The sequence below is a fragment of the Micropterus dolomieu genome, linkage group LG13 (genome assembly GCF_021292245.1).
Source record: "Micropterus dolomieu isolate WLL.071019.BEF.003 ecotype Adirondacks linkage group LG13, ASM2129224v1, whole genome shotgun sequence".
NCBI lineage: Eukaryota > Metazoa > Chordata > Actinopteri > Centrarchiformes > Centrarchidae > Micropterus > Micropterus dolomieu.
In genome coordinates this window covers 25,445,398-25,456,630 of record NC_060162.1, presented here as the reverse complement: position 1 = coordinate 25,456,630, position 11,233 = coordinate 25,445,398, and the positions used below count along the sequence as shown (strand labels likewise).

General features: G+C 41.6%; 1 protein-coding gene across 1 annotated transcript in view; it reads left to right on the top strand.

Annotated features, from left to right (window-relative positions):
• The first annotated feature begins 12 nt into the window (after window positions 1-12).
• The window catches only part of pum3 (pumilio RNA-binding family member 3), a 14,804-nt gene continuing 3,583 nt past the window's right edge, over window positions 13-11,233 (top strand). The window contains exons 1-15 of the mRNA XM_046066423.1: window positions 13-290; window positions 1,125-1,203; window positions 1,286-1,489; window positions 4,101-4,287; window positions 4,640-4,715; window positions 5,104-5,197; window positions 6,280-6,346; window positions 6,528-6,702; window positions 6,798-6,901; window positions 7,632-7,710; window positions 7,951-8,049; window positions 10,166-10,219; window positions 10,441-10,521; window positions 10,705-10,847; window positions 10,992-11,214. Of these exons, the coding sequence (XP_045922379.1) occupies window positions 1,137-1,203; window positions 1,286-1,489; window positions 4,101-4,287; window positions 4,640-4,715; window positions 5,104-5,197; window positions 6,280-6,346; window positions 6,528-6,702; window positions 6,798-6,901; window positions 7,632-7,710; window positions 7,951-8,049; window positions 10,166-10,219; window positions 10,441-10,521; window positions 10,705-10,847; window positions 10,992-11,214 (1,653 nt within the window). The 5' untranslated portion in view covers window positions 13-290; window positions 1,125-1,136. The remainder of the gene's footprint in view (window positions 291-1,124; window positions 1,204-1,285; window positions 1,490-4,100; window positions 4,288-4,639; window positions 4,716-5,103; window positions 5,198-6,279; window positions 6,347-6,527; window positions 6,703-6,797; window positions 6,902-7,631; window positions 7,711-7,950; window positions 8,050-10,165; window positions 10,220-10,440; window positions 10,522-10,704; window positions 10,848-10,991; window positions 11,215-11,233) is intronic.

The window sequence follows — 11,233 nt, the reverse complement described above, 5'->3', positions numbered from 1 at the left end:
ATCGAACGGGAAAACGGTTCACTTTTTATATACTGTGCTCACTACTGACAGATACAGAACTCCATTTTTGTTTCGATAAACTGTAGGACTGCTGAGCCGAACATGTTTTGCATATTGTGATATATAAACGTTAAATGTGCACGTTCAACTATTTTTCGACAATAAAGACAACAGCTGACGTTTTACGGCAGCGAAGGTTCAGCTTGATTGGACGTTTTGTGCCGTAAACCGTGTTGGTTACAGAACGCATGGGACTGAGGTTGGCGCAGCGTGTGTGAGTGCGTCTAAATGTAAGTTACACCAGTAAAGATCTTGTATATCTTGTTATTGTTCGCGTTAACAGTACAGAAAAACTGCGTTTAGGCGCGTGGCGCTATCGATAGTATAAAAATATTTGTTGACATCCATTATTTTTGCTATTACCAAAGCTAACAAGATATGGAAAAAGTACCAAAACCCTTTAGCCAAGTGATAGTAGCGACAATAACATTACAATCTAAAACTAATCAAAATTAAATAAATGTACATCATGAAAATGTGAAAGTAACATTAAAATGTGCTTAAATACCAGAAGAGTAAGTAGTCGTGAAAAATAGTTTCTTCAATGTTAAGTTAGATGTTAGCCAACGTTAGTAACATATTTCTCTGACTCTTTAACAGTATGTTACGTAACACCTTACATTTTAGTTCTTAAAGTCAAAATGCATATTTCTGCTTTCTGAAGCCCAACCTAATGTTTGTCTCTATGTTGATCCCAAAAAGCTTCGATTTAATATTGATCTTCTGCATTTACCTGTTCTATATACATCTAACTTCCTTCATACTGACATGCAGGCAAAGATCTAAAGAAACTTCTCTGCAAGCTTTGTCCAAATATTTAAGTTTATGATAATTACAGCAGTTGATTGTGATACTTGGTCTTGAAATATATTATATTAGTTATTCTTTTATGCAGACACCAAGAGCTTTGGTGGACTTGCTGTTCAGCCACAGAATCGCTAGTGACAGAAAATAGGCCTGGAAATAAGAGGGACTTTGACGTGTAAAACTGGAGCCCAGATTTATAATTCATTACTTGGATGTCTTTCTTTCTGCTGTTGTCCTTGTCTCCATTTCTCTATAAGACACACGTTAGGATGGAGGCTAAATCCAAAAAACCCTTTTCTCCTAAAGGTGGAAAGAAGTTTACACAGAAAGGAAAAGGTAAGCTGTAATTTACATTAAGCAGCCATGTACACCATCACTGTCAACCAGGTTTGTTAATGGCATTTCTTGCTCTGTCCAGATTCCATAGGGACCAAACTTGGTGGGAAGCCAGGTGGTAAAAAGCCCTTTAAACCGTACAACAGCACAGAGAAGAAGAGCAGACCGGGGAAGGGTGGAGATGGCGGCAAGACAAAACACAAATTTGCTTTCTCCAAAGTTGACAAGGGGCCGCAGAAGAGGAAACAGTCTTTTAAGGCCAAAAAGGATGGAGAAGAGGGTGAAGGTGAGAAAACATCTGCTTCACGCTTTTTGTTTTTGTGTCAGATTCCAATGTGGTTTTGTATATCTCACTCCTGCTGAACATTTTGACCAGCTGTTGTTATTACCCAACATTCCTTGTGTCTGTGTTCCTCCTGGATTCACAAGTAGCCCTCACCAAGTCCTACATGCCAGTTGTGGTGACCATAGCATTTCATTCACATCCTTTTCGAATTTACCAAACCATTCAGTGAGCCCTGGTGGACGGAAGCACCTGCATTTCATGTTTTTCCACTATTTTGATTTGTCCCTGTCTGTCTATAATACAATATATACAGTATCTCACAAAAGTGAGTTCACCCCTCAAATTTAGGGGTGTACTCCCTTTTGTTGCCAGGAGTTTAGACATTAATGGCTGTGTGATATGTTATTTTGAGGGGACAGCAAATTTACACTGTTATACAAGCTGTACACTCTACTACTACTACTACTCACTTTACATTGTAGCAAAGTGTCATTTCTTCAGTGTTGTCACATGAAAATACAACAATATATGCTCACAACAACATTATGTACAACCCCAGTTCCAGTGAAGTTGGGACGTTGTGTAAATGTAAATAAAACCAGAATACATTCATTTGCAAATCCTTTTCAACCTATGTTCAATTGAATACACCACAAAGACAAGATATTTAATGTACAAACTGCTAAACTTTATTGTTATTTGCAAATATTCACTCACTTTGAATTTGATGCCTGCTACACGTTTCAAAAAAGCTGGGACAGGGGCATGTTTACCACTGTGTTGCATCACCTTTCCTTTTAACAACACTCAGTAAGCGTTTGGGAACTGAGGACACCAATTGTTGAAGCTTTGTAGGTGGAATTCATTCCCATTCTTGCTTGATGTACAACTTCAGTTGCTCAACAGTCCGGGGTCTCCGTTGTCGTATTTTGCGCTTCATAATGCGCCAGACATTTTCAATGGGAGACAGATCTGGACAGCAGGCAGGCCAGTCTAGTACCCGCACTCTTTTGCTACGAAGCCATGCTGTTGTAACACTTGCAGGATGTGGCTTGGCATTGTCTTGCTGAAATAAACAGGGACGTCCCTGAAAAAGACGTTGCTTGGATGGCAGCATATGTTGCTCCAAAACCTGTATGTACCTTTTAATGGTGCCTTCACAGATGTGCAAGTTACCCATACCACAGGCACTAACACACCCCCATACCATCACAGATGCTGGCTTTTGAACTTTGTGAACTTTGAACTTTCCTCTTTGGCCCGGAGGACACGACGTCCAGAATTTCCAAAAACAATTTAAAATGTGGACTCGTCGGACCACAGCACACTTTTCCACTTTGCGTCAGTCCATCTCAGATGAGCTCGGGCCCAGAGAAGCCAGCGTCATGGGTGTTGTTGATATGACTGTGTTAATTGACAATGGTTTTCTGAAGTGTTCCTGATGACAGTTTTTAATGCAGGGCCGCCTGAGAGATCGAAGGTCACGAGCATTCAATGTTGGTTTTCGGCCTTGCCGCTTACGTGCAGAGATTTCTCCAGATTCTCTGAATCTTCTGATGATATTATGGACCGTAGACGATGAAATCCCTAAATTCCTTGCAATTGTACGTTGAGAAACGTTCTTAAACTGTTGGGCTATTTGCTCACGCAGTTGTTCACAAAGTGGTGAACCTCGCCCCATCCTTGCTTGTGAATGACTGAGCCTTTCGGGGATGCTCCTTTTATACCCAATCATGACACACTCTTGTTTCCAATTAACCTGTTAAGCTGTGGAATGTTCCAAACAGGTGTTTTTTGAGCATTCCACAACTTTCCCAGTCTTTTGTTGCCCCTGTCCCAGCTTGATTTGTTGAGGGCAATAAATTCCAAGTGAGTGAATATTTGCTAAAGACAAAGTTTATCAGTTTGAACATTAATTATCTTGTCTTTGTGGTGTTTTAAATTGAACATAGGTTGAAAAGGATTTGCAAATTAATGTATTCTGGTGTTATTTACGTTTTACACAACATCCCAACTTCATTGGAATTGGGGTCTCATCATCACTTGTGGACATTAAAGTAAAGGGGGAAAAAAAACCTGCAGTATAGGGAATGTCATTAAATTCTGCAGCAAGGTCAGCTTGGATGCAATATCTGTTCCAAATGATAAAATATTGAAGCCACACTATTCACACTGTTCAGCCCTTTGGCGTTGATTTGACTAAGTAGGATGACCATAACTGAGGAAACACGTCTAAAAACACTTCTGTAAAGATCCGATCACATTTTAGATGTCATTTTGCAGAAATACAGACAATTCTAAAGCGTTCATTAACTTTCTAGCAGCACTTTATCTAAGAAATGTTTTTGAAAATTAATATTATTAAATAACGGGAATTTGGGGTGCATATTTATCGTTGTCCGTTCTAGCCACATTGTACACACACTGAGAACTGGGAAATCTAATTTAGGACATAAGGACACAATCACATGGGCTTGTCATTGCCTGTTTCACTGCTCTGTTTAAAGTAATAGTGTCTAAACTTCAACTCTTTCAGCCTGCATCTTCTTGATGATTATTTTTGAAGTGTCAAAACATTGTTAGTGATTTCTGTGTGCGTGCGTGTGACCAGGTCCGGTGGCTAAGAAGATGAAGAAAGGTGAGTTTAAACCGAAGACGAAAGAACTGACGGAGGAGGAGCTGAAGAAGAACAGGCAGCAGAGGAAGAAGGACCTGAAGAACAGCAGACAGCAGGCGGAGAGGAAGGACATGTTCGAGATCATCCGTCAGGCAAAACGAGTGTGGGGAGACCTCAGAAGGTAAACTAAACACACTGTCACTCACAAAATAAGACATGTCTCTCCTGGAAAGACATTGAACATGTTGCACTTGGTTGTTTACATAAAAAGTGACAGCAATGGTTGCGCAACAAAAGAGAACTACAGCTGGCCAATCAGTGAGATGCGGGTGTGAGTCTCATACCATCGTGTTCGGAAAGTTACAGGTAATCGGACTCGGAAAGGGGGGATGTGACAGAGTGTACTGGCAGCACATCGGATTGACCAATCAAACACGTGCAAGCCCACGTTCCAAGTAACTCACTTTGTAACATGAAGGCTGTGCTGCAGACTGCTCGTTCACGGGCGATGGTGTGTGTATGTGTGTCAACAGGAAGAAATGCAACGACGACTTGAAGAAGAAACTGATGAAGGAGCTCCATGACCTTATCCGCGGGAAGATCAAACAGGTGAGTCTGGTTTGTATATTTGGTGCTGAATGCACATGGATCACCTGTCAATCAAACGGTGGGTGACATGACTGTCTTTTAAGACTTTCTAAGAATGCAGTTTCTGCAGGTCTTCGGTTTGTTTCCGTTCAACCATTGGACATGTTCACTGGAAAATCTGCTAATATACCAATAAACAAATGGTTCAACATGGATTAGCTTAGAGATTTAGGAGACGCTGAGACGCTGCTAAAAGTAGTCCGAAGGGTCAAGAAACACAAGCAGTCAGACAGGAAGAGTCATACATTGTTGTACTGAGAAAAATCCCAAACAGGTCCCTCTCATATTTTGGTTTTATGTTCCAAAATCTCGAGGGCCGTCGTTACTGACTGTGCTTTCCTGCCTCCAGATGGCGTTTGCTCACGACTCAGTGCGAGTGCTGCAGTGTTTCATCCAGTTCGGCAGCCACGAGCAGAGACAGGAAGCGTTTGAGGAGCTCAAAGGTGAGCAGACAAGTTTGGCTTCTTCATTTGCTGCTTTTTTAACTGCCCTTTACTGTGTCTGTCTGCGTGTCTGCGATTCCCATGTTGACCAGTTGCGAGTGTTCACATCACACGGACAATTGAAGATGGCTGTTTTTGTGCTTGTTTTATAACTGGAGATTTCAGCGGTCGCAGACTGTCACTGTTTAACTTTCAGCTGTTCTGTTGTTTTAATTTCAACATGGACACACATAGATAACAGTAAACACAAGCAAAATAAAGAGAGAAACGTGGGGGGTGATGGCGCAGTGTGAGAGACCCGGGTTCAGTGGAACAGATGTGATTGTGAACAGATGTGTGCTCTCGCGGGGGAAAAACACATTTTCTATTTCATTTTTATTTTACCTTTATTGAACCAGAAAGCCCCTTGAGATTGAAATCTCTTTTCTGAGGGAGACCTGGCGAAGACAGCACAGTAGTTAAAACTTAAATATAAATAAAACATAGTCAAAATGAACATATAAAAGAAAGGGACTAATCCAGGTCACATGAGGCAGATACATTTCTCAGTTACATTGCATTTTAACATGGCTTTAAATTAAAGTAGTGGGACTAGATCATTTAGATGTAGGAAGTTTTGACCAGGGAGCAAAATAAGAGGCTTTTTTCCTCAGCTCAGTGAAAGCCCTTGGAACCTGGTAAGAGAGCCACCTGGTGGAACGGAGATGAAAACTGCTGGAATCCAGCTTCAGGAGAATACATAAATATGCTGGCACTTTACTCAGCATGGCTTTGTACACAAAGATATGAAAATGTCACTGTGCCATACACGTAAAGGCACAATTTAGCAGCTTGTAAGTCCTTTCCAGTATTATTTATAAATATAGGAGCTAAAATTGAACCTGGAGGAACTCCCTTAGTTTTCTAACCCCCTGCTGGGCACGCATCCTTAATTTTTGTATACGGGAAACGCATTGCTGTTTCCCAAAGCTGGAATCGGCACTGCCTGAGTCATGAGTGTGATGGATGGAGGATTGGGAGCTGATCTGTTGTCCAGTTCCTGGTTTTATTGTTGTGACAGTTAACTTTGTCGTCTCCGACAGATGACATCATCGGCTTGTGTAAGTCGCAGTACGGCAGACACGTGGTGAAAAAACTGCTGATGTACGGGTGAGTCAGCTAAGAGTGGTTTCTTCTTCTTCTTCTCCTCTCTGAGAACAGACATCCATATTTAAATCAGCAAGACACAAGCTCTGTGTTCCACACAGTAGGCAAGGCAATTTTATTCATACAGTCAGCTCAATGTGCCTAAATAGTGTGTATGAGGTGTGTGTATGCATTTCCTTTACAGAAACAAGGAGCTGGTGGCGGCTGTGATGCAAACATTTAAAGGTCACGTGCGGCCGATGCTTCGCCACGCCGCCGCTTCTACCATCATCGAGTACGCCTACAACGACAAAGCCGTGCTCGCACAGAGACTCATGCTTACTGAGGGGCTGTATGGCAACACCTTCACTGTCTGCAGGGTACACACACACACACACACACACAATAGCATTAGGCTGCTTCCATATATCGGCTGGCTAATTGACTGTGAACATTTGTCTGCCTGTGTGTCCAGTCGTCAGTTTGTAACACCATCGACAAAGTTGTTGAGGCGAACCCGGACAAGCTGAGCAACATCATCGACGAGATGAAGCAGATTCTCACACCCATGGCCCAGAAGTAAGACGAGAAAACTAAATAAGAGAACTAAAGTGAAATAAGTATGAGCAGCTAAACACAAACTATATATATAAAATATATTATCAGCGTTACTTTGTTAAAGGTGACCAGCGTCAGTCGACTAACCAAAACAACATTTTTGGTAATTGAATTTTTGAAATCATTTATGAAGCCAACCATATTTTCTGGAACCAGGTTCCCTAATGTGAGGATTTAAACCATTTTATATTAAAATCTGACTGACAGAACAAGTCATTTAAAGACCTTGCTTTGGGATCCGGATTCTTCCTTTGGACCTTTTGCACTGTTTTCTGATATATTATAGTTAAATATGTACTTGAGATAATAGTGTTTATTTGTAGCCCTTCGTCAGAGTAAAGAAAAAAAAACAACACCCCAAATACACCCAAATAGAGGATAATGCAACCTGCAATCATGTTAATTGCAAGTAAAACAGTACTGTGAAGGAAGAGCTAAATGTGATGATAGTTTTGTGATGAATAAATTTACATTTGCTTTGAATTGAATTGCCCTTGGGGTCTTAGCTAAAAGTTAGCTTATTTATTTCTTGGATAAGTTAAAAGTAGTAAGAAACTCCAAAAACATAAGTATAATAATATGTATGCAGCCCTTTTCTTATATATAAATGTCATTTGAATTAATATGATGATTGCATTTTATTACTATGTAGAATTTATTCCATGTAACAGCTTGTGTTGTTGTGTTTCAGAGAACAAGTGATCAAACACTCTCTGGTCCATAAAGTCTTCCTGGACTTCTTCCTGTTTGCTCCAGAAAAACAGAGAACGGTGAGCTGCTCTTTGACGTCTCACATAAGGCTTTATATTTAATAAAAATTTGTATGGCTGTACATTTCTCCAGTAATGCTTTTAACAAAGACACGGTGTGGTGTAACAGAAAACAGAAAATAAATCTCGAAAGCTGCTTCAAAAAACAAAGCTTCATATGAGCTAATTATCATTTCTAAATGAAAGTCAAGTTAAAATGCCGACTGTCTCTTGGGTTTGTATTCTTTTGGACATGCGCAGGAGATGATCGAGTCGATCAGAGAGTCGGTGGTCTACATGGCTCACACACACGATGGAGCACGAGTGGCAATGCACTGTCTGTGGCACGGGACGGCCAAGGTGAACACACACACACAGAAAGCAAACAGCTTAGCTGTTATTTTGTTGGCAGCAAGGCTCAAACTCACAGATTAGAGGACTACACTAATGACAATGTACAGCTTTTATTGTCCTTTTCCATTGTGAACCGCTTATCCTGCGTATAGGGTCGCGGGGGGGCTGGAGCCAATCCCAGCTTACATTACCCTGGACAGGTCGCCAGTCCATCGCAGGGCCACACATAGACAGACAACCACTCACACTCACATCCACACCTAAGGACAATTTAGGGTCACCAATTAACCTAGGCTGCATGTCTTTGGATGGTGGGAGGAAGCCAGAGCACCTGAAGAGAACCCACGCAGACACGGGGAGAACATTTAAACTCCACACAGGGAAGCCTGGGCAACCGGGGTTTGAACCCACGACCTTGCTTTGAGGCCAAAGGCCACAAGGATAGGACGACAATAGACACACCCTCTACCATCTTGGAAAAAAGATGCTAGATAGAGCCGCATAAAGTGCAGTTGTTGGTAAGAAGTAGTGCAAGCGTATGAGGTGTGAATAGTGCCTCTGAAAACATGACATTTATGAGAGAAAGGGGGTTTGCAGCATACATCGTCTGTGTAACGTTATATACATGTCATCACTAAGTACGTCTCCTATATACCAGCGTATATTTTTTCTTATAATTTTGTGTGGGGGTCCGATATTAAACAACGTATTATATGTAAATGCTCTGTATTAGTATAGCAATTCGGGGTTCAGTATCTGGAGGAGCCGGGGATCGAACCGCAATTTTTTGATTAATAAGGCACAAGTTATAATAAGTTACATACACATGTTTTCACCAGGTAGTTCAACCTCCTCGCGTTCTTTTCTCTCAGGAATGTCCAGTTTTGTCCGGTTTTTATATAAATATGAAGTAGTGCCAAACGACGCTAACAACACTGGAACCAGATGGGTTAGCTGCTGAGAAGCTCGAGTGAAGATAAATCAACGTTGTAATCATAAAAACTAAAGTAAAAAGCTAATTTAATAAAAGCAGTTTACTCTGAGCTCCTCCCTCGAGCAAACGGAAAATTAAAAATATTCAACTCGCGCGAATTCCTTCGCGCCGCCCGACAGGAAATCACAGCTCTACGTGTCTGTGCATTGACTTTGTATGTAAACTCACTGCCCCGAACGCTTTGCTTTTGGTCTGAAAGCACCATTCAGAATTTCATATGATGTGGCAGTGATGAGTTATTAGGCTCCGCCTCCTCCTCCTTAACATTAGAATAGCAATTTCACACTTTATTATAAGGGTGGGCGATATGGCAAAAATATCATATCACGATTTATTCCAGGCAGGATCACGACTAGAAGTCTTATCACAACTCATTTTTATGACTGTTCTGTTTCTAGGTTATTGGTTTGTTGGTTTAAAAGAGAAAAATAACACTACTTTATTAATCGTGTACAATGTAGACTAATGATTCATTCAATCAACAAAGAACTGATTCATTTTGTTCTTATAAAATTTTTAAGATTTTAATATACATTTGTTTATTTGATTTTCCTGTTCATGTGCTGTTGACTTCTGCATAAAAAACACTAGACTGGGAGGGACTTGTTGCAGATATTGATTGGCGTTTACAGTAGCCAATAGCCTGAATGTGCGTTACCGCCCCCCTCCCCATCATACAGACTCTGTGCTCTGTGCAGCCTGGTTAGCTCTCAGTGAGTGAACACTGCGGCCGGACCGGGACCCAACACAGCTTCCGAGACCGACAGTGACCAGTTTGACAACTGGAATACAGGACCGAGGTGGTTTTCTTGCCGGGTTTGGCTCTTGGCACCCTTTGGCTGACTCAGCTAATAGGACAGCTAGCAGCACGGCTAACCAAGCTAACTAGCTACAGATACAGACGGATATAGTTGCGGTTTAGCAAAAAGTTAAATGTATCTGTTCATCAAGAAACTCGTTCACATTCTGATATCGTAATATCGCCCACCCCTACTTCATATCCACATCTCTGTATTACATTCAGAAATTTAGTCATTCAATGGCAGGGAATGAAAGTGTTACAGTAAAATAAAAGTACGTGCACAGTGTCTTTGTTTCGAGCGAACATTTTCTTTTTTTATGTTTTAGGACAGAAAAATCATCATCAAAACTATGAAGACGTACATAGTGAAGTTTGCCACGGTGAGTTCTCAATGCTGCTACATCTATTCATTCATTACAAGCTGTCAAAACATGATTAGCCTGGGATTGTTTTTGGTTCTATTAGAGGAAAGAGTCAAAGTAATACTGCACTCAACTCTCAAAGCCAGCTGAGAACGTGTAGAAACATCAGACATCAGTCATTATCCCAGACGTAGACTCAGCAAACCTGAACTGAAGTCTTGCCTGTCATTGGTCCGCAGGGAGAGTTTGGTCACCTGGTTCTTCTGGCCATGTTCGACTGTGTGGACGACACAAAGCTGGTCAAACAGGCCGTGCTCTCAGTAAGTCTGAAGCCTTGTAATTTGAAGATGCTCAATGAGATCCTGATTATTTCAATAGTGATTGCAGCTTTCCTAAAAATCAAACCAAGTATCACTTGAAAAAGAACTTCTTACGATTAGAAATATGACAAAAGTTGTAGTTATCGTCTAAAAATGTTATCTCACCTGTTGCCACCTGTCCAGGAGATCTTGTCGTCTCTGAATGAGGTCATCAGTAATAAATATGGTAAGAAAGTTTTGCTGTACCTGCTGAGCCCCAGAGACCCTGCTCACCTGCTGCCGGAGATCATCAAGGTGCTGGAGCAAGGAGACGGAAACACACACAGGTAGCAACAGTTAACCAGGGTCTAAATGTTTTAGCTGGAAACTGATGAAGCCCAAAATAATAAATAAATAAGACGACTCACTCAAGTTTTGAAGCCTGTATAGGTGGATTTTGTTGATTTGTCACGCTGTCTTCCTCTCATCAGTAAAAAGGACATGGCGATTCGGAGGAAGGAGCTGCTGGAAGTCATCTCCCCTCCACTGCTGGAGTATCTCCGTGACAACGCTTCCGCCATGACGATGGACAAGGCGACCAGCGTCACCGTTAGTGACATCCTGGCGTCAGCCTGCGGGGACCTGCAGCCCGCCATGACAGCTGTTGCTCAGCTGGCCAATCAGGAGTTGGTACCAGGAGGGATCAAGGGAAAGGTAAGGGGGGGGGGGGGGG